The sequence below is a fragment of the Colobus angolensis genome, unplaced genomic scaffold (genome assembly GCF_000951035.1).
Source record: "Colobus angolensis palliatus isolate OR3802 unplaced genomic scaffold, Cang.pa_1.0 Scaffold81, whole genome shotgun sequence".
In the NCBI taxonomy this organism is placed as follows: domain Eukaryota; kingdom Metazoa; phylum Chordata; class Mammalia; order Primates; family Cercopithecidae; genus Colobus; species Colobus angolensis.
Window position 1 is genome coordinate 11224605 of NW_012121932.1, and position 27619 is coordinate 11252223.

The 27619-nt window shown below is 49.8% G+C and overlaps 1 protein-coding gene across 1 annotated transcript in view; it reads left to right on the forward strand.

Annotated features, from left to right (window-relative positions):
• Positions 1-27619, forward strand: part of CAPN2 (calpain 2, (m/II) large subunit) — a 73425-nt gene that overhangs the window by 38507 nt on the left and 7299 nt on the right. Inside the window, exons 3-16 of the mRNA XM_011929494.1 lie at positions 5080-5198; positions 6371-6504; positions 7847-8015; positions 9829-9912; positions 11681-11766; positions 12775-12849; positions 13587-13747; positions 16128-16297; positions 18036-18047; positions 20270-20481; positions 22582-22618; positions 23192-23257; positions 25148-25205; positions 27377-27441. Of these exons, the coding sequence (XP_011784884.1) occupies positions 5080-5198; positions 6371-6504; positions 7847-8015; positions 9829-9912; positions 11681-11766; positions 12775-12849; positions 13587-13747; positions 16128-16297; positions 18036-18047; positions 20270-20481; positions 22582-22618; positions 23192-23257; positions 25148-25205; positions 27377-27441 (1448 nt within the window). The remainder of the gene's footprint in view (positions 1-5079; positions 5199-6370; positions 6505-7846; positions 8016-9828; positions 9913-11680; positions 11767-12774; positions 12850-13586; positions 13748-16127; positions 16298-18035; positions 18048-20269; positions 20482-22581; positions 22619-23191; positions 23258-25147; positions 25206-27376; positions 27442-27619) is intronic.

The window sequence follows — 27619 nt, forward strand, 5'->3', positions numbered from 1 at the left end:
TGGAGGGTGTAGACTGGACATGAAGAGGCAGCTGGAATGTATCAGGCACTCAGCTCCAGCTCACCACGATTCAGGCACTCGAGTTCCCAAGATAATAATTTCTGCTCTGAGATAAATGGAGTAATTAAGGATCAAAAGGTTATCAACAGGAACCAAGCATAAACAGATTTTTTTTTTCTTAAGACAGAGTCTCACTCTGTCCCCCAGGCTGGAATGCAGTGGTGCAATTTGGGGTCACTGCGACCTCCACCTCCCAGGTTCCAGCGATTCTCATGCCTCAGCCTCTTGAGTAGCTGGGACTACAGGAGCATGCCACCACGCCTGGCTAATTTTGTATTTTTAGTAAAGATGAGGTTTCACCATGTGGACCAGGCTAGTCTCGAACTCCTGACCTCATGTGATCTGCCCACCTCGGCCTCCCAAAGTGATGGGATTACAGGCGTGAGCCACCACACTTGGCCCATAAACAGATTTTGTACCTGAACAGGAAGGCTAAGAGCTTGTAACAACTGAACATTCCCCCAGGAGAGGAAGGCAGGAGTTTTGCTTGTGCCAAGTGCACTCTTCAGACAGTCCTCTGAGGTACACCAAGGTGTAAGTAGCCATCTCACCCTCCCCTCTGCCAAAATTTTTGTGTGACTGGAGAGCAGAGTCCCCCTCCAAAAAAAAAAAAAAAAAAAAAAATGAGCACAAGGAAAATACTATTTGCGGATACATAATGTTAAAACCTATAGATCTTTCTTTTTCTAGTCCCATCCATATGGCAACATTCCAGGAGAGGCCTCCATCACTGGAAGGCACCCTCCGGGGCTTTCCTGGAGCTAAAAACAGTTTAAGCCAAAAGCGATTTGTAGCATCTGAGTTAAACTCGTGGTCCCACCCTTTTCGAACTAGCTGGCTTATTTCATCTGGACCAGGATGTAATGGTTCTAAACAGCCTTTGCCAGGAGGAAACGCCATGGACTTCAGCAAGGGCACCTGACCAGGAACAAATCACTGCAGGATGATCTGAAAGAGAAGGGTTTTCATAAATTATTTTACGTAAGGTAGATTCTGACCTTGATGGGGACAGCCAAGGATCTGGACCCTCAGCTGGGAAAGATGAGACTAAGTCCACAACTGCTGAGGTTGTAGAACAGGTTTCTTGTGGGGAGGAACCCTCTTGTGGACATGGGCCATCCAGGTGAAGTGAGAGAACACCGTGCAGCCTGGACGCTGAACGAAACACCATTGAGTCACCTCTGTTTGAAATGCTTGTTCCCTGGTGCCATAAAGAAATAGCACTTGAACATAAATTTAATTTACCCAGCAAGGCCATTTTTATACTTTCTGAAGAAAGGGTACACTCGCCAGGAGTTTTGCCAGGAGATTACACCGAACAAAGGAGACAGGGTCATTTATAACCTGACACGTCCACCGTACTGCTGTGTCCAGTTTCCATTGGCTGGAACGGGACCTCACATTCTGTATTTGTCCTGATTGGCTAGCAACCTAGAACTTTGTAAAAGAGGCAAAGGCAGAGAACAAAGGAAGGAGGAAGTAACTTGTGGAATGCTGAGAAAGGTAAAAACACCTTTAAATAAGGAAGAGGAACAGGCTATGACCTAATGCTTGCTTGGACCAGTATAATAAGCATGCCAGGGAAAAGGCTAAATTGTGGGAGCTAAGAACATAAAGTACACTGATTTCTTTATCACGGCTAGCAGATATTTAAGAATGTTAGCACAGGTCTTTGAATAAAGTTTGCTTCCAAGAGAAGTTACTATTCATTCCTAATTAAATGGGGAGGAAGGTCTTTGAAGAGGAAGCTTTATGTTTTACACCTCTCAAGGGCAAAAGTCCCCAAGACAGTGTCCATTTCGAATTTAATTAGGTGAATTCGCAATTGACACCAGCCTCTTTGCAGAGGAGACTGTTTTGGTTATACATCAAAAGCCTGTGCTTTGCCGATAGACCTGACAGCCACTAATTAGCTGGGACCTTTGGGTGATCCACTCTACCTCCTTAAACCTCAGTTTCCTCAACTATGAAATAGGATGAAAATAGTACCTACCTTGAACTGTTCTGTGACAACGAAATGAGATAACATGATAATGCACACAAGGCTTTTAGATCGGGGCCTGGTACATCTAAGCCTTTGTGTAATCATTGTGTAGATCCTGTCACTGAGATGCTTACACGAGAGAGGAAAGAAGTCAGTTGGGTAAGGGAGCTTCCCAACTTGGTTCAAAATATTTTGCTGATTGGGGTGAGGGAAAGAGTGAAGGAATCAGAAGTAAAAATAGTGGGATTTCAAATGCTTCCCACCTTTTTAGAAATCAAGACATTCTTTAGTGGCCTCTAAGTCTCCTTCAACTCCAGAATTTGGAAAACTTACGAAAAACTTTTTGAATCTTTGGCTGTAAAATGTGTGTGTGTGTGTGTGTGTGTGTGTGTGTGTGTATATATATATATATATTTTTTTTTTTTGAGACAGAGTCTCGCTCTTGTTGCCCAGACTGCAATGCAATGGTGCAATCTCGGTTCACTGCAGCCTCCGCTTCCTGGGTTCAAGTGATTCCCCTGTCTCAGCCTCCTGAATAGCTGGGATTATAGGTGCATACCACTATGCCCGACTAATTTTTGTATTTTTAGTAGAGATGGAGTTTCACCATGTTGGCCAGGCTGGTCTCGAACCCCTGACCTCAGGCTATCTGCCCGCATTGGCCTCCCAAAGTGCTGGGATTAGAGGCACGAGCCACCACGCCTGGCCTCTTTTATCTTTTTTCTTTTCTTTTCTTTTTCCTTTTTTTTCCTTTTCTTTTCTTTTCTTTTCTTTTTTTTTCTTTTTGGGGGGCGCAGAGTCTTATTCTGTTGCCCAGGCTGGAGTGCAGGGGCACAATCTTGGCTCACTGCAGCCTCCACCTCCTGGGTTTAAGCATTTCTCCTGCCTCAGCCTCCCGAGTAGCTAGGATTGTAGATGTGAGCCACAAGGCTACCAACTGACTGACTGAGGGGATGTGTCTCCACTTACCATAGATCTGTCATTAGCGTATGTAGGCCTCAAAGAGCTGTAAGCAGCCGTGTCTACATGCTAACAGGACAAGCTAGGTCAGGAACTCTCAGCATGCTAAGTCATCCACTAGAATTCAAAGAATTCAGTGAGCGTCAGCTGGGCCTGGTGGCTCACGCCTGTAATCCCAGCACTTCGGGAGGCCAAGGCAGGCGATCACCTGAGGTCAGGAGTTCAAGATCAGCCTGGCCAACATGGCGAAACCCCGTCTCTACTAAAAATACAAAAAATTAGCCAGGCATGGTGGCAGGTGCCTGTAATCCCAGCTACTTGGGAGGCTTAGGCAGGAGAATCACTTGAACCCAGGAGGTGGAGGTTGCAGTGAGCCAAGATGACACCACTGCACTCCAGCCTGGGCAAGAGCGAGAGTCTGTCTCAAAAAACAAAACAAAACCAAAGAACTCAGTGAACTTCAATAACATATATATATATGTTACTGATATACACCAATAACAATAACATATTACATATATAACATTATATATATATATATTTTTTTTTTTTTTTAGACAGGATCTTGCTCTTCTGTCACTCAGGATGAGTGCAGTGGCATGATCACATGTTACTGCAGCCTCACCTCCTGAGCTGGGACCACAGGCATCCACCACCACACCTGGCAAATTTTTGTATTTTTTGTCAAGACGAAGTTTTACCATGTTGGCAGGACCAGTCTTGAACTCCAGTGCTCGAACAATTCACTGACCTTGGTCTCTCAAGGTGTTGGGATTATAGGCGTGAGCCACTGTACCTAGTCTTCAATTACGTTTTTAATAAACCTGTCAATTGGCGAAAATAAATCCAACAGTGAATTAAACTCCTTTGAGGCTACTTCCCATTATTGTCATGGGAAATTGTAGGAAACTACACATTCCTTAAGAAGGGAGTAAACTTCCTCATCCTCTTCCCGGGCCCCCTCCCCTTTGTGTTTTGTGGTGAAGATGACCCCTCCCTGAAACCATCTGGGTGCTGTTGCTGGCATCAGCTTGCTTCTAACTGCGTGAAATGATTATGGTGCCTGCTGTACTGAGAACCTAGCACTGGCACCAAATGGGCGCCGAGTGCTTACACACCTGCTCTCATTATGCCTCACACTTATCCACGTCATGGAGGAGGGTTCTGAGGCTCAGAGAGGGACCAGGCTGCCTGGCCAGCTGCCCACCTCGTTGTGCCCATCCTTGTCTACCCCTTGAAATAACCTCTGCCCTCCGCACAGAAACCCTTGGGGACAGTCCAGCCTTCTACCTCTGACTCAGGGCTTTTCCATCTGCACTGCTCCCTACTTACTTCCTGTGGTTGTACTCCCTGCCGGAGCCTCTTTTCCTGGCTCAGATCCTCCTCCTAGGAGGCATGCAATGTTTGTCCCCTTCCCATCTAGCACTATGTTTTCTTTCTCTCATTCAAACTCCCCTTTATATATTTGTTTGTTTATTTATTTAGAGATGAGGGTCTCCCTCTCTTGCCCAGGCTCGAGTACAATGGTGCAATCATGGCTCACTGCAGCCTTGAAATCCTGGGCTCAAGGGATCCTCCTGCCGCAGCCTCCCAAGTATTAATATTATAGCTGGGACTCCAGGTGCACGCCACCATGCCCAGCCCAAACTCCCATTCAAAGCCTGTGTGCCCAGAAGCCTCTGCAACTGCGCTGGTTTCATTGTCTCACTGTGGAGCATCTGCAGCGAATCAGGTGCAGGGCTGGGCTCTGAGGGCACAGTTCAGCCACCAGAGTTCTGGGTCTTTCAGGGAATGAAATTTCGCATCTCTGCCCAACCACAACACAGCAAAAACATTTCTCCCTTTGCATTTCCCTCAAAATACTAGGTTGGTGCAAAAATCGCAATTACTTTTACACCAAACTAATAACACCCAAGCCCTCTGACCCAACCCTCAGATGGGGGACCGCCTGAAACTTCACTCTGTGTATTCATAGATTGTCTTAGGCTTTAAGCCCCTGAAGGTGGAGACAAGATTTTTAATATCCTCCTGGTTCTGAGACCCTCTGATAAGAGCTCCTTGTGTTGTGTTCACAGGTGACTGCTGGCTGCTGGCAGCCATTGCCTCCCTCACCTTGAATGAAGAAATCCTGGCTCGAGTCGTCCCTCTAAACCAGAGCTTCCAGGAAAACTATGCAGGGATCTTTCACTTCCAGGTAACTTAATGGCTGGTTCAAGTGGTTCCTCAACAGGTCCAGGAGGCTAGAACAGTCTCCTGGCTTGGCTGGGTTCTTCAGTCCCTGGTGTTTGCAGACTCCCAAGACCAATGCTGTTCTACAAAGGACATTGGGTGAGAGCAGGAAGCTTCCTGGCTTACCCATGGCCAGGATGTGGGGCCCTGCTGGGATGGCCCTGAGGGGTTGCTTGGGACCTGCAAAAGGGAGGTAGAACAAGGTGTTCAGGAAATAATTCCCAAGTTAAAAAAAATGTATTATTTGATGTTTGAGACAAAACGTTAAAGTTCTCCTCCTTTTACGCTGGTAAAGGAGAAATAATATTTGAAAAAGCTGGCTGGGCACGGTGGCTTATGCCTGTAATCTCAGCACTTTGGGAGGCCGAGGTGGGCGGATCATTTGAGGTCAGGAGTTCGAGACCAGCCTGGCCAACATGATGAAACCCCGTCTCTACTACAGATATAAAAATCAGGCGTAGTGGTGCATGCTTGTAATCCCAGCTACTTGGGAGACTGAAGCAGGAGAATCACTTTAACCTGGGAGGCAGAGGTTGCAGTGAGCCAAGATAGTGCACTCCAACCTGGGCAACAGAGTGAGACTCCGTCTCAGAAAAAAAAAAAAAAAAGAAAAGAAAGAAAAAGCCAGTCCAGGTGCGGTGGCTCATACCTGTAATCTCAGCACTTTGGGAGGCCAAGGCGGATGGATCGCTTGAGCCCAGGAGTTCGAGACCAGCTGGGGCAACATGGCGAAACCCCGTCTCTACTGAAAACACAAAAAAATTACCCAAGTGTGGTGGCACGTGCCCTTAATCCCAGCTACTTGGGAGGCTGAGGCAAGAGAATCACTTGCATCCAGGAGGTGGAGGTTGCAGTAAGCCGAGATCGCCCCACTGCACTCCAGAGTGGGACTTGGTCTCAAAAAAAAAAAACCTACAATGCAGGTCAGGATGCTAAGAGGCAGGTGTGGATTTGAAGGGATGGACATGAGCCTGAGGACTTGGCCTGCATAGGAGAGTTAAGCGAGCACCTCCTCCCAGGACGGGCTCATGGAACCTATGCCAGGGGATCAGGGAAAGGGAAGCCAGAGGCAGCTGAGGCTCAGAGTCCCAGTGCTGCCACCAGCTCCTCCTGCAGCCCGCCTCTCTTGTTCTGCAGTTCTGGCAATACGGCGAGTGGGTGGAGGTGGTGGTGGACGACAGGCTGCCCACCAAGGACGGGGAGCTGCTCTTTGTGCATTCAGCCGAGGGGAGCGAGTTCTGGAGTGCCCTGCTGGAGAAAGCGTACGCCAAGTAAGTTGTCATGCCTCCCCTGGCCCCATGGCCTGCCCCCAATGCCCTGGATTCCAAAAAATAAGAACTATTCCAGGACTACTTTGAGTGGAAGTCCTTTTCTATAGAAGGACTTCTTCAGCCAAAATTAGGCTGTAAACGCAAGGGAGATAGTGCATGCAGGGTGCCTGGCCACACTGTATGCTGATAAATGACAGCTATCACCATCTTTAACCAAATGCACAGGAACAAGTTATGGTACTGATTGTGCTGGCCTTGAGAAGGAGCTCTACTTCCTTGACAGGACACATTTGTATCAACTAAAAAAAGCAGAGGTTTTGCCAACGGGCAAAACTATTCATTGCAGAGGTAGGAAACTTGTGCAGAATAGATGATGTCACTGACTAGCAATGGCTTCGCCATCTCCCCACAGCTGCTTCCCACCCAGGTTGCCCACAGTTGAGTTTGTCCAGTGCTCAGGCTGCCCACTCTCAGTAGGAAGCTCCACGCCAGCCCCTCTCCAGAATGGCCCCATGTTGGCTGTGCCACCTGGCTCTTTCCATTAAGTGACCCCACTTTAGAGCAGGAAGCCACTGGACTCCAGCATCCGTAGTCAGGAGCACTAAGCCCTTGCCAACACAGTGCCTGTTTCTCAGGGAGACTGCTTCCATTATTGAATTGTTGTCCTTTTTTAAGCTATCAATGCCAAACAAACCATTAGTAGACCTCCCCTTTCTTGTCAGGATGTAGAAAGAATCAATACAGGAGGTTCATCCAGAAAAATCACTAAGGTCCTTCCAACTTTAAGGTTCTATGAGAATGAGAATCTTTTTTTTTTTTTTTTTTTTTTTTTTTTTTTTTTTTTTAAATACAGAGCCTTGCTCTGTTGCCTAGGCTGGAGTACAGTGGCACGATTTTGGCTCACTGCAACCTCCACCTTCTGAGTTTCAGCAATTCTCTTGCCTCAGCTTCCCAAGTAGCTGGGACTACATGCACCACCATGCCAGGCTAATTTTTTTGTATTTTTAGTAGAAACAGGGTTTCACCATGTTGGCCAGGCTGATCTTGAACTCCTGACCTCAAGTGATCCCACCTGCCTGGCCTCCCAGAGTGCTGGGATTACAGGCGTGAGCCACTGCGCCCGGCCTGAGATTTTCTTTAAAACACAAAATACCAGGGAAATGGTAACTGTGGACACAATACCTTGCCTTCCTGAGCACCCCGAGCTGGGGACAAGGCCAAGGAGAATGTGAGCAGGGGGTCCCTAGAGCATCCAACCTAGAGGGTACTAGGGGGTGGGTATTTGAGAGATTATAGCATCAGTAGTGTCGAGGGTAGCGGCAGCATCTAACCCCTCTTGTAGGATCAACGGATGCTATGAAGCACTCTCAGGGGGTGCCACCACTGAGGGCTTCGAAGACTTCACCGGAGGCATTGCTGAGTGGTATGAGTTGAAGAAGCCCCCTCCCAACCTGTTCAAGATCATCCAGAAAGCTCTGCAAAAAGGCTCTCTCCTTGGCTGCTCCATCGACGTAAGTCCAGGCTGCCTTCCCTAGCCTCACCTCATCTGCTCTTGCTGAAGGGAGGCTCCCACGGTGCCCAAGGGAACCCACTGCTCCTGTGTACAATGTAATGCAGCCCTCGTCCACGTAGGGGCCAAAGGAAAACCTCCCTCCACCCTCTGAAGGTCCGCTGAAAATCAACTGGCAAAAGGAAGACTAATACAAGAAATGGCATCCAAATGTATGAGTGTGCACGGGGGAGAATCACAACAGATTTCCCTACCACGCATTGGAATACAAAGGGTTATATTCCCTTCCTCCTAGGGGAAGGGAGATGGGGACGTGTGGATGATTTTAGGGATGTCGTAAATGATTTTTAGGGGAATTCAATGGGCTTAAAGAACATAAATGGTCTGGGATAAAGTCTCTTGGGCCTGCAGAGCAGACAGTGGTTTGTGACAAGTCTGTCTAACCATGTTGACAGACTTGTCTTTCTTCCTGCAATATGAGTTCAGTTCATAACGACTCAAGGAAAGGACCAGAGGTCATTGTTTTCATCTTTGGCAGATCCAGACTTTAGGCAGGTGAGGGAACTTCAGAGAATAGCTTCCTCCATGCTTTGGGGGAGAGTGGATGGAGAGACGGAAGGAAAGGGGAGGTCAGAGAGATCTTGAGGCTTCTTCAGTTTAGCATTTCAAAGTGCCGTCTCTTGGAGGTATCGGTTTCTAAGCCGCAATGTCTACCATTATTGCTCATCACCTGGAAGCCAAGGGTTGCTAGGCAAAGGTCAAGCTGTAATGGATGGGGTGATGGTGCCTCCAGCCTTCTGTCTTCAGCCCACTTCCCACTTTCAGCCTGCTCTGAATCACCCCCACCCCTCTGACCACAGGTTCCCTGGGAGCCCCTGACACCTGCTGCCCCTGACACCTTCCCCTCCATCTGCAGGGCTGTGCAGCCTTCCCCTGCACTCTTGCAGAGCTAATAGGCCTGTGGGAGACTTCAGAAGGAAGAGGAGGAATGATTTCCTCATGATAGCCTTGCTGGCAACGCCCACCAGGGGATGGGAGGTAGGCACTGTGCCCAGGAGCCTTGGAGCAAAGGCTGTGCCCAACCTCTGAGCCCTGTCCCATCCAAGTTCTGGTCTCTGCGGGTGACAGAGATAAGAAGCCCTGGCTTTTGGAGCCAAAATCTCGTTCAGGCTCCCTAGGCAGGAATTCTCAAAGTTTATCAGCAGAACACGTTGAGGCAGAAGACCCTTTCTACCCCAACCCTTCTTCCCAGGCTCAACCTTCATCAGAATAGATGGGGGAAAGGAGAGACTGTGAGGCGTTCTTAAAACAGAAGCAAATTCTGACTCAGACCGGAATAAACAACCGTCCTAGTATAAACCCTACAGCTGGGCTGGGCCAGACCGCGGAGCATGGGCTGGTGGTGGGGCGAGGGGGTGCTCAGTGCCCCTGGGCCACTCAAGTCTGTCTGGGTGTCAGCCCTGGGCCATCGAGGACCCCCACCGGCCCTCTCTCGGCGGTGCGCCCTTTTCCGCCCTCCCCAGCCTGCAGAAATCTGTGGATGCGCTATTCACAGGGGAATGCGTGCGCTCGCTCCGAGAGAGGGTTGCATTCCGCCTTTTCTCTGGTATTCTGGGCGTTCAGCATTTGAACGCGGTAGAAAAGGTTCTCCAAGTGCAAGAAAGCGCAGTCCTGAGCCTCCGGCCCCAGGCCTCTGCCCCTGCGCTAGTGTGTCCCGCGGTCCCGCCCAGCAGTAGGACAGGAACGAGGGAGCGAGGGATTCCGGGAGGAAGGGAGAGCGGGTGCGGCCAGTCTGACGGTTGCCGTGTTTGCAGATCACCAGCGCTGCGGACTCGGAAGCCATCACGTATCAGAAGCTGGTGAAGGGGCACGCGTACTCGGTCACCGGAGCCGAGGAGGTAACAGCCGGCGCGGATGTGCAGGGGTCCTGCTGTCCTAACACGATGGTCACAGGCACAGTTTGTGGTGATGCCCAGGGGCCCGCGCGGCCCCACTGTGGTCCGGTTTGCACTCGGGCCCCGCACTCCTGAAGTTCCGCGCGGGAGGAGAAGCGCTTCCCTTTCGCAGCTCGGGCGCCGGGTGCGCCGCGCTGCCCCCTGGTGGCCGCAGTGGCCGGCGCCGGGGTCCTGGTTTTCTTGTTTTAGATTTTACCGTTTTACAGTTACGAACTTACTATTTTGATCAGCTAAAAATAATAAAACAATGCATCTGCATAGTGTCTTATACGCTATAAGGTACTTTCACATTTGATCTCATAAAAGCATTCGTGCCCATTTTCAAATCTGACGCTTCTTACCAGCTGTGTGGCCTGGGCCAATTACTGGAACTCTCTGTCCCTTAGTCTCCTCATTTAAAAAATGGAAATAATATCCATTGGAAGGTCGTGGCGATTCAATCAAGTTAATATATGTAAAGTGCCCAGAGGTGCCTCACACATTGTATATAAGGAGGTAGCTGTCCTTGCTGTTGTGATCACTATTGTTGTTGAAAATATTATGGGCTGGCATGGTGGCTCACACCTGAAATCCCAACACTTTGGGAGACCAAGGTAGGAGGATCGCTTGAGCCTCGGAGTTCAAGACCAGCCTGGGCAACATAGCGAGAACCTGTCTCTACAAAAAAAAAAAAGCCAGGAATGGTGGCATGCACCTGTCGTCCCAGCTACTTGGGAGGCTGAGGTGGGAGGATCACTTGAGCCCGGGAGGTCGAAGCTGCAGTGAGCCATGATCATGCCGTTGCACCCCAGCATGGGGGACGAAGTAAGACCCTGCCTCAAAAAAAAGAAATTATCAAGCAGCTCAAGCAGCTCAAGTTCACTGTTAATTACAGAACCCAGTCTAGACCCCAGATCTTCTGCATGTCCAGTGTTCTTTTTTAACCTTGATTTTTTTGACTACCCCCTCACACACACGTCTTTTTATTTGAAAATTTTCACATCTACAGAAAAGTTGAAAGACTAACATAATAACTATTCGGTTACCAGTCCCCTAGATTCACCGATTGCCAACATTGGCCACGTCTGCTTTATCTATGCGTGCACTTTTTCTGAGCCATATGAAAGTAAGTGGCAGATGTTATGACACTTCCCTCCTCAGTACTTCAGCATTTGTCCCCCTATGAATAAGGATCTTCTCTTACATAATTCCGCTACTATTGTCACACCTAAGAAAATAAACATTAATTCAGTAATGTCATCTATTATAAAGTCCACATTAACATTTTCCCAATTGCCCAAAATGTCCTTTCTGGTGACCCACCCCTACCCCGTCCAGGACTCAATCCAGATTCACTCACTGCATGTGCCTGTTATCACCAACGATCTTTCAACAAGTGGTAAAGCTTCCCTGAGCTCCTTTAACAAAAGCGCATCCTGTTCTAGTCAGTTAAGCTGAAGTTCAGAGGTGAAGCGCCAACAGTCCCATCTCCCAAGAGCCGGATCCTGGGAGCTTTAATTCTCATTTTCCAAAGCTGGGTAGCAGCGAGAGATCTGAGTGCCAAGCCCCCTCTAGATTTTGTGATCCTCATACATGGACTCAACCCCCAAATCCTCCCCACCATCCTCACCCCCATACCTCCTGGCTCATGCGGAAGGGGTTGGAGGCCCAAGCCTTCATAGTCCTGGCTTGAACTCAACCTCTTCCTCCTCCCTTTTATCTAATCCTGCAGGTTGAAAGTAGTGGAAGCCTACAGAAACTGATCCGCATCCGAAATCCCTGGGGAGAAGTGGAGTGGACAGGGCGGTGGAATGACAAGTGAGGAGGGCGCAGGCCTCAGGGCCCCGGGTGGGGGTGCATTGTGATGGGAGGCTCTGGGAAGACGGTGAGAGAAGGCATGTGCATTATGCTGAGAAATACAGCCTGGAGAGCCCAGGCCACGTGGAGAGGGACCCATGGACAGGAGCCCTCAAAGAGTCTTTTAACCAGGACACTCCTCCAGCAGCATGGGTGCCTTTTTCCAGGCCCCAAGCTGCTCCTGTGAAGTTCATTCCTCCCACTGCCTCCGGGTTCACCCCTTCCCCAGCTCAAATCCACCCTTCTATGGGGCTTTCAGGGAAAAAAATGTACCCCACCTTCCCCCAGGCACTTCTGTTCCAGGGATATGAACTCTGTACCAAAGACCAGAGAAACATCCCTCTGTTGATTTCCAGGGCTTACTGGTAGGCATGTTGAACCCTCAACTATTTGGGGTAAACACTTGTTTGTGTATCTGCTGTGGCAACCTCAGCCTACTTGTTCTGCCTCAGGTTGGAGAGGTGGGCAGTACAGAGGCCTGTGTGTAATTCCAGCCAAAGCTCAGGCAGTGGTTAGTTTATCTTGTGCATTGCCCCTGTGTACAGGGCCAGGTCCTTCTGCTCCGTGGACGGACAAACATCTGCTGAGGCTTCCCAGGCCAGCTGCAGAGGCCAAGGCCAGATGCTCTTTATCAGATCTTCAGTTGTCCCTAAAAGAGCTGCTGATCTGAGCTACTCCATCTCCCTCTAATGGACTGTGTTCATTTTCTGGACTCTTCCTTGCCACTGTCTTCCAGCGCAACTCACCCTCTCACTTTGCTCCCTGGTTTACATCTGTATAGTGTTCTGTACTCTTTAAAGTGCTGTAAGAGTATTTCAATGAAGCTGTTAGCCAGATGTGGGCTACTTTCCCCCTTTCTGGAGCCTGAGCCCTCAGAGGTGAGAGCAGATGTCCCTCTTCCTCAACTCTGGGGACCTTTGGGGAGAAATCATCGTACACTAATGCCTCTCTCATTACTTTGTTTTCCAGCTGCCCAAGCTGGAACACTATAGACCCAGAGGAGAGGGAAAGGCTGACCAGACGGCATGAAGATGGAGAATTCTGGTGAGATTAGTGGAGGCTTCAGGGAAGACAGAAAACATCTGTCTTCCCCAATTGTCTTTACTAGAAAGTTGCTAATAAGAAAGTGTGTCGGCCAACAGTGAGTTTACCATGTTGAGGACACGGGGGTGTGGGATCCTGGTTTTGTTATTATTTTAAGTTCACTATAAGAGCCTGAATAAAGAAATTCTTAAACCCCTTCAACAGTCCATCTTGACAGTGGGGTTTATAAGCTGAGGGGCTTCACAAAAAGGCTAAGAAGAGTTCCTTTGGTAACGTTCAGATCCCAGGAAACAAGGGAAAGATGGGGCCTTTCTCCCCCAGGTTCCAGAGACTGATCCCTGCCCCTTAAGAAACTGGTCCCTTAGTGAGCAGCAAGGGACCCACATGTCTGTGTGTCTGCGCCACTCACGGGACCGCCTGCACCGTGCACAACATGCACTCTATCAAATGGGACCCATATATTGTCACATTTGATGGGCACGGCTCCCATTTTTGCAGATGAGAGTTCTCAGCTTCAGGGAAGTTTAAGTAACTTGCTCAAAGTCACCCAGCTAGAAAGTTGCAGCGCCAGGACTGGAATCTGAACCTTCTGATTCTGAAACTGGTGCCTACCCACTCAGCTCTAATGAGCTGCTCTGCCTGGCATTGGGTGGTCCTGGTCTGATGATGATGGAGAGTCAAGGCTTACCAGTGTGTCCTCTTATCACCTGCGACAGCTGTGTCTCTGCTTTTGCCAGGATGTCTTTCAGTGACTTCCTGAGGCACTATTCCCGCCTAGAGATCTGCAACCTGACCCCAGACACCCTCACCAGCGATACCTACAAGAAGTGGAAACTCACCAAAATGGATGGGAACTGGAGGCGGGGCTCCACCGCGGGAGGCTGCAGGAACTACCCGAGTAAGGGCTGTTGCAATGTGGGGCTGCCAAAGGCCAAGGCTCCCCTTTCTCCACCCTGTGTGCCATACCCCACAGCCTAGCAGTCCCAGGAGGCAGCTCTCGCTCACTGGAACCCTCTCTGTCTTCCTTCTCCCTGAGCCTTGCTCTCTTTCTCATTCCCTTACCTCCTGCATTCATTTGCTGCCTACCCAGGCCAAACCCAAGAGCCGCTATTTCTGTGATGTCCTCTCCAGGCCCTGGATTCCCCAGCACCCATCATGACCTTCAGCCACGACCTTCCACCATGCTCATGGAAGCAGTGCTGAATCCCACCTCACGGCCATGAGCTACTCTCTGCACCCCACACCCAGGCAGCCAAGCCTGCAGGGGAACCTTGCCCCTGCACCCAGGGAGGCCCCCACATACCAGGCCCTGTTTGTTTGCCCCCTATTCAGTTCAATCAGCAGATGTTGACTGGGCCCTGCCCAGATAGGGTGAAGATTTCTCCTCTGGTCCAGCCTTTGTTGAGCCCTTTGATTCTTCTGCCTTCATGGCTTAGTCCGTCAGCAGGTATCTGAACATGATGACATCTGCCAATTATGGGACACAGCTTTGGTGCTTGGAACTAACCTAAGTGCTTTGTACACAGGGTGAGGATCCATAATCTGAAAATGTGAAATCTGAAATGCTCCAAAATCCAAAACTTTTTGAGCCCCAACATGATGCCACAGGTGGAAAATTCCACACCTGACCTCAGGTGACACGTCGCAGTCAAAACGCAGTCAAAACTTTGTTTCATGCACAAATTTATTTTCAATATGCTATAAAATTCCTTTCAGCCTATGTGTATAAATTACATATGAAACAGAAATGAGTTTTGTCTTTAGACTCGAGTTCCATCCCCAAGATATGTTATGTATATACAAATATTCCAAAATCCAAAATAATCCAAAATAGGAAACACGTCTGGCCCCAAGAATTTCAGATAAGGGATATTCAGCCTGAATAACGTTCTATCTAATCTTCTCAACAAACTTCTGAGGCAGGCACTTTCTTATCACTGCCATCTCTAAGATGAGGAAACCGAGGCTTGGAGAGGCTAGTTACTTGCCGTAGGCCACAGAGCATGCTGGGATTTGAACCCAGGCCCCCTGATTGTGGAGTCACTCTGTAAGTACAATGACAGCAGGTCATGGTCGCATAGTGATCCTCTGTGACAGATGAGGAAGCTGAGGCTCTAAGTAGCATACCAGGGCCACAGAGCAAGTAGTCAGATTGTAACTAGCTGACCTACAGCTCTGGGGCTCTGACTTCCTCACCTCAAGTATGCAGCCACCAAGTGGCAGTCCCAGTGGCACTGGGAAGACCCTCTGCCCCCCAGAAAGGACCCCTCCTACCCACTAGATCAGGAGTCGGAAAGCTCCCTCTAAAGGGTCAGACAGTAAATATTTTTGGCTTTGTGGGCCACTCAGTCTCTATAACAACAACTCTATTGCTGTAACCCAATACTTAAGCGAATGGCCATGGCTACATTCCAATAAGACGTTATTTACAAAAACAGGCCACAGCCTGCGGGGCCGTAGCTGCCAATCCCTACACAGATGGTGCCTTTAATTCCACAGTTAGGGTTTTATCCCATTAGGTATGGAAAGGCAATTAGCGTAATTCCCCTTAAACATGAATGAATCTTAGATTTTTTAAATAAATAGGTTTTGGAAGTAAGGAGGGCAGAGACATCAGGAGCAGGGCAAGGGAATAGGCCTGAGAGGACAAGGGACACAGAACAAGAGTCTGGAATTATACACAAGATGTTCTTGGCCTCCGGGCTCACTGAGGGGGCAGAGACTGGCGAGTGCAGGGAGCAGATCCTGGAGTCCCCCAGGCCAGCCGAGCCCCACCCCAGACCCCCCATCAGAGCCCAGTGAAGAGAAGCTACCATGAGGGGAAGTCACGGCTCTAACCACCCTGCGTTCCAGTCCCCAGTCCCCAAGACAAGCCAGCCTGGAGCCAGACAGAGAACTGCTAGGGGAAGTTTCTAATTTAGGTTCCTGTTAGATTCAGGCAAGTGCAGGTCATCCTCTCTCCACAGCTACCATCACCCATCCCCAGCCTGACAAAGCCTGAAGTCCGCACCCCGACCCTGGTGTCTCCTGCCACCTCTTAGCCTCTCCTAACATCTCCCGCCATCTCTGACCATCTTCTGCCATCCTGTGCCATCCTCTGCCATCTCCCACCATCTCCCACCATCTTCCACTGCCTCCCGCCATCTCCTGCCATCTCCCTTTATCTCCATCCCTCTCTTAGAAGCCTCCAAGCCTGAGACCAGGGCCACCCCGCAGCTGTCCCCACCTGCATGCATGCCTTCTCAGGGCTGGGCTCCTCTGCCCCCTTCTGGCTGCAGACACTTTCTGGATGAACCCTCAGTACCTGATCAAGCTGGAGGAGGAGGATGAGGATGAGGAGGACGGGGAGAGCGGCTGCACTTTCCTGGTGGGGCTCATTCAGAAGCACCGGCGGCGGCAGAGGAAGATGGGCGAGGACATGCACACCATCGGCTTTGGCATCTATGAGGTGCGGAGCGCAGGGGCTCCCGCCTTCCCTTCCCCCGTGCTCATCTCAGCCCCTGCATGGAAAGCTGACCCCAGAGGCAGAACTGGGGATGGGATCCCAGACAGGGAGCTTGGCCAAGGAAAAGCAAAGCTACCAGCCTGGCCAGGCTCAGGAGTATCCCCCGCAGGGAGGTCCCTGCAGCAGGTCTGGGTTGTGGGGCCTTCTAAGCCCTCCACGGGGCCCCCACAGCCAGCCTCCAGGGAGTTCCACTCTCAAATGGCCTCTACATCCCTTCTCACATCCTCCAGGCCTGGCATTCTGGTCAGCCCACCCATCTCCAAAGAACAGAATATACTGGGCCACATCAGGCAATACTGTGAGCGCAGGACTGAGTCCATAGGTGCAGCTGCTCAGAACTCCGCAAAGGCATTGGCCTGGATGGTGGAGAGCTTGGGGACAGGGGAACATCAGTCATGATGCTCCCCCCACAGCTCTGCTGGCAGGAGCCCAGATCCCTACACAGACTCCTGCTGTCTGCGTGTTTTCCTTTCACTCTGAGTCGCGGCCAGAGGGCAGCCGCATTGCAGCCTCCTCTCCCTCTTCAGGCTGGGGCTGGGGCTGGGGCACTGAGAACTCACCCAACACACTGGGCCCCTGGGATCTCCCCACTCCCTTCTGCAGAACAAGAAAGAGCTTTTGTGGGCTGCAGGTAGCCGTGGGAGGAGAGGGATGCAAGGAAGGCTTTAGGGCGCTGCTTGGGGATGCATTTCGGTGTGATGGGCTGGAGCTGGCTCCTTAGCTCCCAAAGCCCGTCTCTTCTCTCTGACCCGTGTCTGTGGAGGTCACCTCGGCAGCCTGAAAAATGGCCCTGGCGGGGACCTGTTTACACCATGGAAAGTGGCAAATAACACAAATCAGAGCTTCCACCCTCTCCCAAGAGCCAGTTTCCCAGCACGCCCCTGGGAGGATCCAGATGAGGTGTCAGGAGAGGAGGCTGTGTGTTCACCACTGGCAACGTTGCCACCCATGGGACACTGACCTCTACCTGCTCACTCACCTGAGAAAGGGAGCTGGGCAAACACCGTCAGTTGTAAAAATGCACATAGGCTCAAACCCCTCCGTCTCTGAAACAGGAGCTGAGGACTTCAGATCTAGGACAGAATCGCTCCAAGGAGATTGCAAATGGAATTGTGATACGCAGCTTCCCTCCCACCACCTTATGGGCTTGGAAATGCAGCCATGGGCTTTCAGAGTTGGGAAGGACCTTGGGGATCATTGGGTCCTATTTTTGAGATAAGAAAACTGAGGCCGGAGAGAGGAGGGGACTTGCTCAAGGAAATGCAGACCGGACCACTGGACCTGGCTGACAGAGGCCGGCACTGCTGGCTCCTAGCCCTGAGTGTGTTTCACCTCGCCTGCTGCCTCCTCCAATAGGGCCCACCTGGCCCTCTTCCCCTGCGTGGGAGGCAGATATGGGCTTTGCCACCTTAGACAAGTCTCTTCACATCTCTGTGCCTCAGATTTATGCTCTGTAAGTTGGAAATGGAGGTGAGGGCTTATCAACATGATTGCCATGTCATAAGAGGATTTTCTTCAGTATTGGAGAGGCTTTGAGTTCCTTGGAAAACAGTTACTCAGTTGAATTAGTTGATATTGCTAATACTACAGAGAAAACAGGGCAGCAAAAGAAAAGAGCACACTGATGCATTTTCTTACACTGCTTTTCCGGCATCTGAATTGCGTCTCTTTTATTTTGCAGGTTCCAGAGGAGGTACGTCTGGCCCATGTCCTGGGGTGCTCAGGTCACCAAAAAAGCGACAGGCTTAGACTGCTGGAGCTCGGGGAGCATCGTGAAACCTGGACAGGGGCTGGTGGCCATGAAGGATGAGTCCTGGCCACCCCTGGGTCCCTGCCAAAGTTGCCCAGGCTCTAGATCCTACTGGTCTAAGCTCTGGGCAAGATTTCTGGAAAGTCCTTGTGGGACCCGCTGCTTCCCTGTGACCTGACAGAGCCCATACAGGGTTTGGTTCTGGGCAGAAAATCTAAAATCCTCCTGAGACTGCAGGAGGCTTTTCACAGAGTCCTGTGTCACTCTCAGCAGAAGACTGAGTCAGGGAAAAGGTGAACCCTACAGACTGTGCTAGAAGACAACACGGGAGCGCAGAGGAGACCAGGACCCAGTTCCCAGGCTGTGTGACCCTGGACATGTTACGGCTCCTCTCTGCATTTCAGGGGTTTTTTGTTTTGTTTTTTGGTTTTTTGTTTTTTTTTTTTTTTTGTCTCTCTCTTTGACCCAGGATGAAGTGCAGTGGTGTGATCTCAGCTCACGGCAACCTCCGCCTCCCGGGTTTAAGTGATTCTCCTGCCTCAGCCTCCCAAGTAGCTGGGACTACAGGCGCGCACCAGGATGCCAGGCTAATTTTTGTATTTTTAGTAGAGACGGGGTTTCACCATGTTGGCCAGGCTGGTCTTGAACTCCTGACCTCAGGTGATCCGCCCGCTTCAGCCTCCCAAATGGCTGGGATTACAGGCGTGTGCCACTGCGCCTGGTTGCATTTCAGTTTATTTTTCCGTAAAACTGGTCAGCCATCCACCTCACTACACTACCGTGGCATGAGTGAAATTTTGCGAGAGCATTTGGGCCCACAATCACCACTGACTGAAGCAGATGGGATGCATGGTAGCCATTTGACTTCCAAGGTCACGATTATTAAAGTAGACACAAGGGGCACTTTGACCCACCTGTAGTACATTTCTCTCACGGCAAGGCAGTGCAACCGGTCACACATCGGGCCCTTTTGGATGCTGCTCCAGCCTTGGTCCAGTGGATCACGCTTGGTTTGGAAGCTGGGTTGTCTTTTTCCTGCCCCCAGTCCTGTCTTTGCTTTTTTATTAGTGCATCATACACCACGTAGAACTGAGTCAGGTTCCTGCCATGTGGACGCTGTTCCTGCCTGAGAGTCTCTTAGAGGCAGGCTGGAAACACTGTGTGGAAAGACCGGGCATCTCTGCAGGCAGAGCTGAATGGTTGTGAAACCCCCTGCGGGCATGTGCTTCCAAGTTCCTCAGCAGGCATTTGTGTTTTTTGGTAGAAAGTTTGCATTTTTTTTTTTTTTTTTAAGACAAGGTCTCATTCTGTCACCCAGGCTAGAGTACAGTGGTGAGAACACAGCTCACTGCCGTCCTTGAACTCTCGGACTCACGTGAGCCTCCTACCTCAGCCTCCTGAGTAGCTGAGACTAAAGGCGCATGCCACCACCTCTGGCTAATATTTTTACTTTTTGTAGAGGCAGGGGACTTACTACATTGCCCAGGCTGGTCTCAAACTCCTGGCCTCGAGCAATCCTCTCACAGCCTCTCAAAGTGCTGGGATTACAGGCGTGAGCCACCACACCCAATAAAAGTTTGCTTTTTGTCTAAAATGACCCAGGCATTGTCACTGTACTGCTTTTTATTATTATTATTATTATTTTTTTTTTTTTTTTTGAGACGGAGTCTGGCTCCGTCTCCCAGGCTGGAGTGCGGTGGCCGGATCTCAACTCACTGCAAGCTCCGCCTCCCGGGTTTACACCATTCTCCTGCCTCAGCCTCCGGAGTAGCTGGGACTACAGGCGCCCGCCACCTCGCCTGGCTAGTTTTTTTTTGTATTTTTAGTAGAGACGGGGTTTCACCATGTTAGCCAGGATGGTCTCGATCTCCTGACCTCGTGATCCGCCCGTCTCGGCCTCCCAAAGTGCTGGGATTACAGGCTTGAGCCACCGCGCCCGGCCTATTATTATTATTATTATTTGTTGTTGTCATTGTTGTTAAATAGATGAGGGCTTCCTGTGTTGCCCAGGCTGATCTCCGACGCCTGGCCTTGCCTCCTTATACACCAGGACAACAGGACGGAGCCACCACACTACCCAACTGCTTTTATCTCAGTGAATGAAAATGACATTTGCCTGGAGCCTTTCCCTCATCTACCGCCATGTTTCTCTATTTATTCCTCAGTTAAGTGGGCAGACCAACATCCACCTCAGCAAAAACTTCTTCCTGACGAATCGCGCCAGGGAGCGCTCAGACACCTTCATCAACCTCCGGGAAGTGCTCAACCGCTTCAAGCTGCCACCAGGAGAGTACATTCTCGTGCCTTCCACTTTTGAACCCAACAAGGATGGGGATTTCTGCATCCGGGTCTTTTCTGAAAAGAAAGCTGATTACCAGTAGGTGGTTTGGTCCCTTCCTCTCCCCACCCCTCCCTGTCCCTACCCGCTGTTCTGTTCCTCGGCCCCTAGAGAGCTCGTTCGTCCTCTGAATGTCAGTTTCTTTTTCTGTAGCACCTGCCCGCCTCGAAGGACTAGTGTGGGGATTTGATGGATTGGGGAAGTTTTAGTGTTACAGTAAGGTAAACAATGGAAAAAGCCACTGTGGATATTTCTGGTTGGAAAGGAGTGGCTGTTCAGTGAATTGCAGGGTCTAATTTCTTAAGTGTGTCTCTGAATTCTCAAGTTGGTACTTGAGTGTTAAACTATGAATCCAGTCTCGTCATTTGAAGAAAGCTGAGCAGTGCTGGTGTAATCCTTGCTTTTCCAGGCCACCTGGCCTAGGAGAGCCACCAAGGATGTAAGGTGGGAACCATCTCAACGGTTCCCACCTCCGGAAACTCTCCCTGTTATAGTCACCAGCTCCCTCTCCCCTTCCTCATGGGATCCCAGATGTTTGGGAATCCTTTGTGGCTGACATCACCATTTCCTGCCACTGTCCAGGTGGCCTCAATTCACAACGGCTTCTGCCACTTTGACTTCTGCCTCAACCATGTATATTCAGCTGGGCACTTGATTGGCAAAGGCAGAATCTACCTTGGATGATTTAAGCTAAAGGGAATCCATCGAAAGGCCATCGGAGACTCCAGAACTGATGGGAGGTAGGGGGGTCAGGCTAGGAAAAACAGGAGCCAAGGATGTGTTGAAGGACCGGGGTGTGAGATGACCCCTCAGACCCTGGGTCATGCACTCAGGTCTAAAGATCTCATGGAGTGTGTCTGAGGCACTGGGCTTGGGTCAGCCACCTGGCCTGCTGGTTACTGGAGAGGAAGAGCCAATGGGAGGTAGAGGCAGGGAACTGCCCTTGCCCCAAGATAATGCATGATGCAGAAATAATTTCCCATGGCAAAGGGAGACAAAGCAATGCCAGGCAGCTGCAAACCAATAAATGCCACTAAAGCATAGCTGTAGCCCCCCTGCCACTGACAGGCTGTCTTCATTTGCTAAAGCCTACCATGGGGGAAAGGGACCTTTCCTCTCAGCTCTGAGGATCCTTAGAGGAAGCCTGGTGTGTTCAGCTTAGTCCTCACAGACAAGAAATAGGAGCATGACCTGGTGGCATTAGAGTAACACTGTCCTTTGTCAAACCCATTACTCTCCCTGCCAGCCACAAGTCACTCTCCCAGGGAAGTCTCAACCCCTCAACTCTCTCCAGGGTGAGCTCCCTACCCCGACAGGACACCCCACCTCTCAAAGGTGTCTGACTTCCTTGTCCCAAGATATTAATCCTTCTGCTCCAGATTCCAGCGATCAGCACCAAGAGGTCCCCTTTTCCTTCTGCCAGGCATTGGCCCTGCAGATAGGACTATTGGTCACCTAGTTAAAATCGCAGTGGCCAAGGAAGACCCTCCTGAGCTCAATTACCCTCACTATGGAGCAGAAGGACCTGGCCCTGGACACAGGGGCAGTGCACAGGATAAACTAACCACTGCCTGACCTGAGCTTTGGCTGAAATGACACACAGGGCTCCACACTGCCCACCTCTCCAACCTGAGGCAGAACAAGTAGGTGATGATTTGCACTGCATGATTCTCAGTGTGAAAGTCTAAGTCGGCAAAGGATGTTTCAGGTGGAACTTAGAAGCTATTCCTTAAGGCTAGGACCAACACCACACTACACGCGAAGGCTGTACTATTTGATAAAGATCAAAAACTAGCAAACAAAAATCTCCAGCTGCCCACGCTGCTTGGGTCATGACACTTCCTTCAGATCACTTCTGCCTTTATTTTTGCTGTTTAGGGGAGGTGTTATCACAGAAACTTGGAATGCAGAGAAATGTTATCACAGAAACTTGGAATGCAGAAAAATTGTTGCTGTTTAGGGGAGGTGTTATCACAGAAGCTTGGAATATGAAGACCTCCCCCCACCTCAGCCCCGCCCCACCCTGCCTACCGCCTGCTGCAGTTAGCACTGCACTTCCATTTTAGCAGTGATTTCTGTGACACTTCCTTTTTGCCTTCACCTGCCTTCCAGTAACACATAATTTCTTTCTATTTCCAGAGCTGTCGATGATGAAATCGAGGCCAATCTTGAAGAGGTACTTGTAACTCCTTGAATTTCACCCACTCTGTCCTGGACAATCCAGAGGGCGGAGGAGCAAAAAAACTCCAAGAGTGTTTGGACTTCACGAACAAAGTCTGAAACTAAGGATAAAGCCAGGCACTGGGATTCCAAGCGTCAACTTCTTGTGTCAGCTCTGGCCTTTGTGCTTAGGGGCATGGGCCAGTCCCTTGCCTATTGGGCTGTGCTAGCCACTGTCAAAATCCGTCCAGAACATTCCAGCTAGTCTTTATGCTTCCAAGTCCCCACTAGAATAGATCCTAAAAGGCCATTTTAATTGGATGCTAGAGAAGATACCTCTGTGAGAGATTAGAATATTACGCCTTCCCACATAATTTACATTCCCTCTCACGTTTTAATTAGAAAAAAAAAAACAACTTTATATTAATTCTTCACACTATACCTGATCTCAACCCAAATAACCGTAGAATTCGGGTCCCAGAGAGGGACAGAGAAGGGGAGTGGGAGGTGGCTGCCACGGAAGGGCAGGCAGGCACTTGCTGTCATGCCTCGCTCTGATGCATTCTCATGTCTCTGCCTCACCTTCCAGTTCGACATCAGCGAGGATGACATTGATGATGGATTCAGGAGACTGTTTGCCCAGTTGGCAGGGGAGGTAAATGTTCCCAAAAACAACATCATGCACTCTGGTTGATGCAAAGGTCTCCAAGGAGACTTTAGTTTAAAGGGGAGAGGAAACAAACTGAACAAAAGCAAAGAGAAATTGCAAATGGTCCTCGGATTCCAGCTCAGCCTTCTTGCGTATGTCCTCCCTAAGACCTCCGCTTGCTGCCAGGGGCTTCCGTTCGCATGGTCAGCCCTGACTCTGTGTTCCCCCTTCCTTAGGATTCCTGGGCTCACCTTGTGGCTGTTTTATTTTCTCTGTTCTACACCAATTGAGGCATGAAATTTGGCCCCTTATCCTTGATTTCCACAAAGGATTTGGGGAGGTGGAAGGGTTTCAAATCTCAAGAATGCAGGCAACCTGCAACAGAGTATTTGAATTAGGCTTCTCTGTTCTTTTTCCTTTCTTTTCTTTTCTTTTCTTCTTCTTCTTTCTTCTCTTTTTAGAGACAGGGTCCCTCTCTCTCTCACCCAGGCTGGAGTGCAGTGGCATGATCATAGCTCACTGCAGGCTCCACTTCCTGGGCTCAAGAGATCCTGCCACCTTAGTCTCCCAAGTAGCTGGGACTATAGGTGCACACCACCATGGCTAGCTAATTTGTATTTTATTTTTATTTTTCTAGAGAGAAGGTCTTGCCATGTTGCTCAGGCTGCTCTGGAACTCCTGGGCTCAACAGTCCTCCAACCTTGGCCTGTCAAAGGGTTGGGATTACAGACTCATATCACCATGCCCAGCTAATTTTTTAAGAGAGACAGGGTCTCACTGTGTTGTCCAGGCTGGTCTCAAACCCCTGAGCTCAAGCATTTCTCCCACCTCAGGCTCCCAAAGTGCTGGGATTACGGGTGTGAGCCACCATACCTGGCAGCTTCCCTGGTCTTAAAAAAATCCCTCCGCCATTTAGTCCTATCACAAAGTTATTTAGCCTCTTTTTTCCCAACAACGCCAAAAAACGTCCTGTTTCTTCACTATGTGGAGGAACTTTGCAATCACTGAGCTCATTTGGGGCTCCCTTTGCTGACCCCAAGACCCATCAAAGTGCTAAGCCAGGCATCGTCTGCTCTGCGCCTCCACCAGCCTCTCACCCTCTGCTCCCTCCCAGATTCCCAAGATAAGAGGCCATGAGTGTCTTCTTTCTCCACTGATTGAATCCCACACATACACACCCCCAAAAGGCAAAAATGACTGCAGTCAATCTTGGTTTTAAACAAAGGAGTTTATCCATGAGTTACATAAATATGTATAAGTGAATAGAGACATCTGAGCCTGTGAGGGACCCTGGCATGATGGGCATAGAGGAGGGCCAGCTGGGTCTTGGAGGCAGCTGGTTTTCACCAGTTTTACAGGAAGTCTGAGCTTTGAGTTTTAAAGAATGAAGAAGACATGCCAGATAAGAGGAATGGTGTAAGAGAACCAAGTTAAGAAAGACCACAAACATGGGTAGAGGGGAGTATTTATTATTTATATTCTCTACAGCAAAGAAATGGTGAGTGGACTCTCTCTACTGCAACTGTGCATTAAAACACCATATGTAGGTCAAGCGCAGTGGCTCATACCTGTAATTCCAGCACTTTGGGAGGCTGATGCTGGAGGATTGTTTGATCCTAGGAGTTTGAAGTTTCAGTGAGCTAGGATCATACCACTGCAGTCCAGCCTGGGTGTTCTAAAAGGAACAAAACCAAAAACTGTATCTAAAATCCAGGATGGGACAGTACTACTCAAAGTGTGGTCTGGGAACAGCAGCCCCAACATGGCCTGGGGGCTTGTTAGAAATGCACATTCATAGACCCCACCGCAGGCCTACCTAATGCACTGCTGTCCTGCGCTGTGCTCATCCAGCTCCCACGGGGGGCCAATAACTATGCTCTGGTTGCGTGTCCACAGGATGCAGAGATCTCTGCCTTTGAGCTGCAGACCATCCTGAGAAGGGTTCTAGCAAAGCGTGAGTATCCCCTCATTGCAAAACCTCATCCTGCCCTTTCCCCTGTGGATGGGAGGGAACATGGAAATCTTTCCTCCTCCATGTCTGGCTGCTGTGACTAAACCACCACCCTCCATCCCCTCCAAGAAGTGGATGAAGGATCTGTATGATGTGATAAAAAAAGAACAAGTGTTTCTAGCATCCACAGATCAAAGATCAAATCCACATTTCCACTACATACTTACTAGCTTTGTGTGATCAATTTTTTTATTTTATTTATTTATTTATTTGTTTGTTTGTTTATTTATTGAGATAGAGTCTTGCTCTGTCACCCAGGCTGGAGTGCAGTGGCGCAATCTCAGCTCACTGCAATCTCTACCTCCCGTATTCAAGTGATTCTCCTGCCTCAGCCTCTGAAGTAGCTGGAATCACAGGCATGTGCCACCACAGCCAGCTGACTTTTGTATTTTTAGTAGAGATGGGGTTTCACCATATTGGCTAGGCTGGTCTCGAACTCCTGACCTCAAGTGATCCACCAGCCTTGGCCTCCCACAGTGCTGGGATTATAGGCATGCACCACCACACCCGGCTAACTTTTGTATTTTCCTAGAGACGGGGTTTCTCCATGTTGGCCAGGCTGGTCTTGAACTCCTGGCCTCAAGTGATCCGCCTGCCTCAGCCTCCCAAAGTGCTGGGATTACAGATGTGAGCCACCACACCTGGCCACATCTTGTAACTATTTCTTAAGCAAAAAAATATCAGAGGATTGATCGTTCACCCCCCTACTGTGGATCACCAGCAGGGAGGAGCAGGAAACACAACACAGAGACATTTTTTCCCCTCAAATTATCACAAGAATCACGCTGCATTTGATAAAAGAGCAATTGGCAATCCAGGAAGTAGAGTTTTGTACATATCAGAAGCTAGGAATCTGCATCAAAGACAAATGCAATCATGGTCATTTGCTGCATACCAGCCCTAGGGATCATCTCGAGAAGCCTCATGGACTTCAAGGGACATCATTCCCTCTCATAAGATGGCCTCTAGCCTAACTCCATGAGATAAAATAAATCTGCCTTTCAGAGCCAAAGAAGAGTCCAGGGCCAGCTGGGTCTTCCCTCCCAGTGTGAACCAAGAGGGTTGGGCCAGCCAGGCTACCGTCAGTCCAGTGCAGGGCCTCCCCAGAGGCGCCCCGGTCTGTATCCACCCACCTCTAATTTTCAGGGAAGGCAAGAAGACTGTGTTTACCCTGGAGGCCACTAGGCACAAGTGAGGTCACAGAGCTCTTCAGATATGCAATCCTCATGAGCTGAGGAGACTAAAGCCTCATTGTTTCTGCACAGATGGAGGGTGGGGCTGGGAGGTGGGGAAGAAGCGGGCCTTGCCTGGATTCAGCCGGCTCCTTGCTCCGGGAGCAGCATTCGCTCCGCACGTGCCTCTGAGCTTAATACCCTAGCCCTAGCCGCCTGGTGACTCCAGCCTTCTGGAGGGCTCCACGCCAGAGTCTGTATGCGTGGCCGCTGGGCCAGAGCCTCATGACCATCTAAGAAGGGGTTGGTGCCCAGAGTGGCAGCTTTGAGGCAGGTCAGGCTCTAACCTCTTTCAAGGACATGACAAAAAAGCTGGACTTTTCTTGAAGTCTGTGGGGAGCCAGATTCACATTGGTGACTAGGGTCTCATGCCACCTGCCAGCACCAAGTGGATAGGACTCCCTTAGCATGATAGCTCGTGGAGAGATCCCAGGGCTTCAGGTTTCTCAGTCAGCTGCGGACACAGTCCATAAGTGTCTGCAGATGGACAGTTTAAGTAAACCTCTTTCTCTCACGGGTCGTAGCCTATAATTAACACACCCCCTCTCTGTTTTCTTTTTCCCTGCCCAACAACTACAGGTGACTTTATATCCGGTGGGCACCTAAGGCCCAGCCATTGATCATTCTGTTATTTATTTGTTCAAAAAGCACTTTTTAAAGCCCTGTTTGCCCATGGCAAATACACAGAGACATCAGGACAATGTGGACATCGTCTGCACTGTCCCAATCTGGTAGTCACTGGCCATGTGTGGCTATTTATATAATGGAAGTGGCTTCTGTATGTGAATGGGCACAGATAAAGAATATCTCCATGATTGTGGAAAGTTCAACCAGACATCACCGCTTAGAGATTTTTCCTGTCACACTGATTTTGTCTTTTAGGCCAAGATATCAAGTCAGATGGCTTCAGCATCGAGACATGCAAAATTATGGTTGACATGCTAGATGTATCCTTTAATGTGCTCCAGGGAATAGAGACTGGGGGAGTTTAAAATCTCACTCCAGAAAGATTCAAACACATGGCCTTCTCTCCTTTCACAATGGCCAGTTGTTCCCAACTTGCTGAGTTGCCGTCGGACAGTCAGCAGCACTGACCTCCCTTACTAGGGAAATTCGAGAATCTTT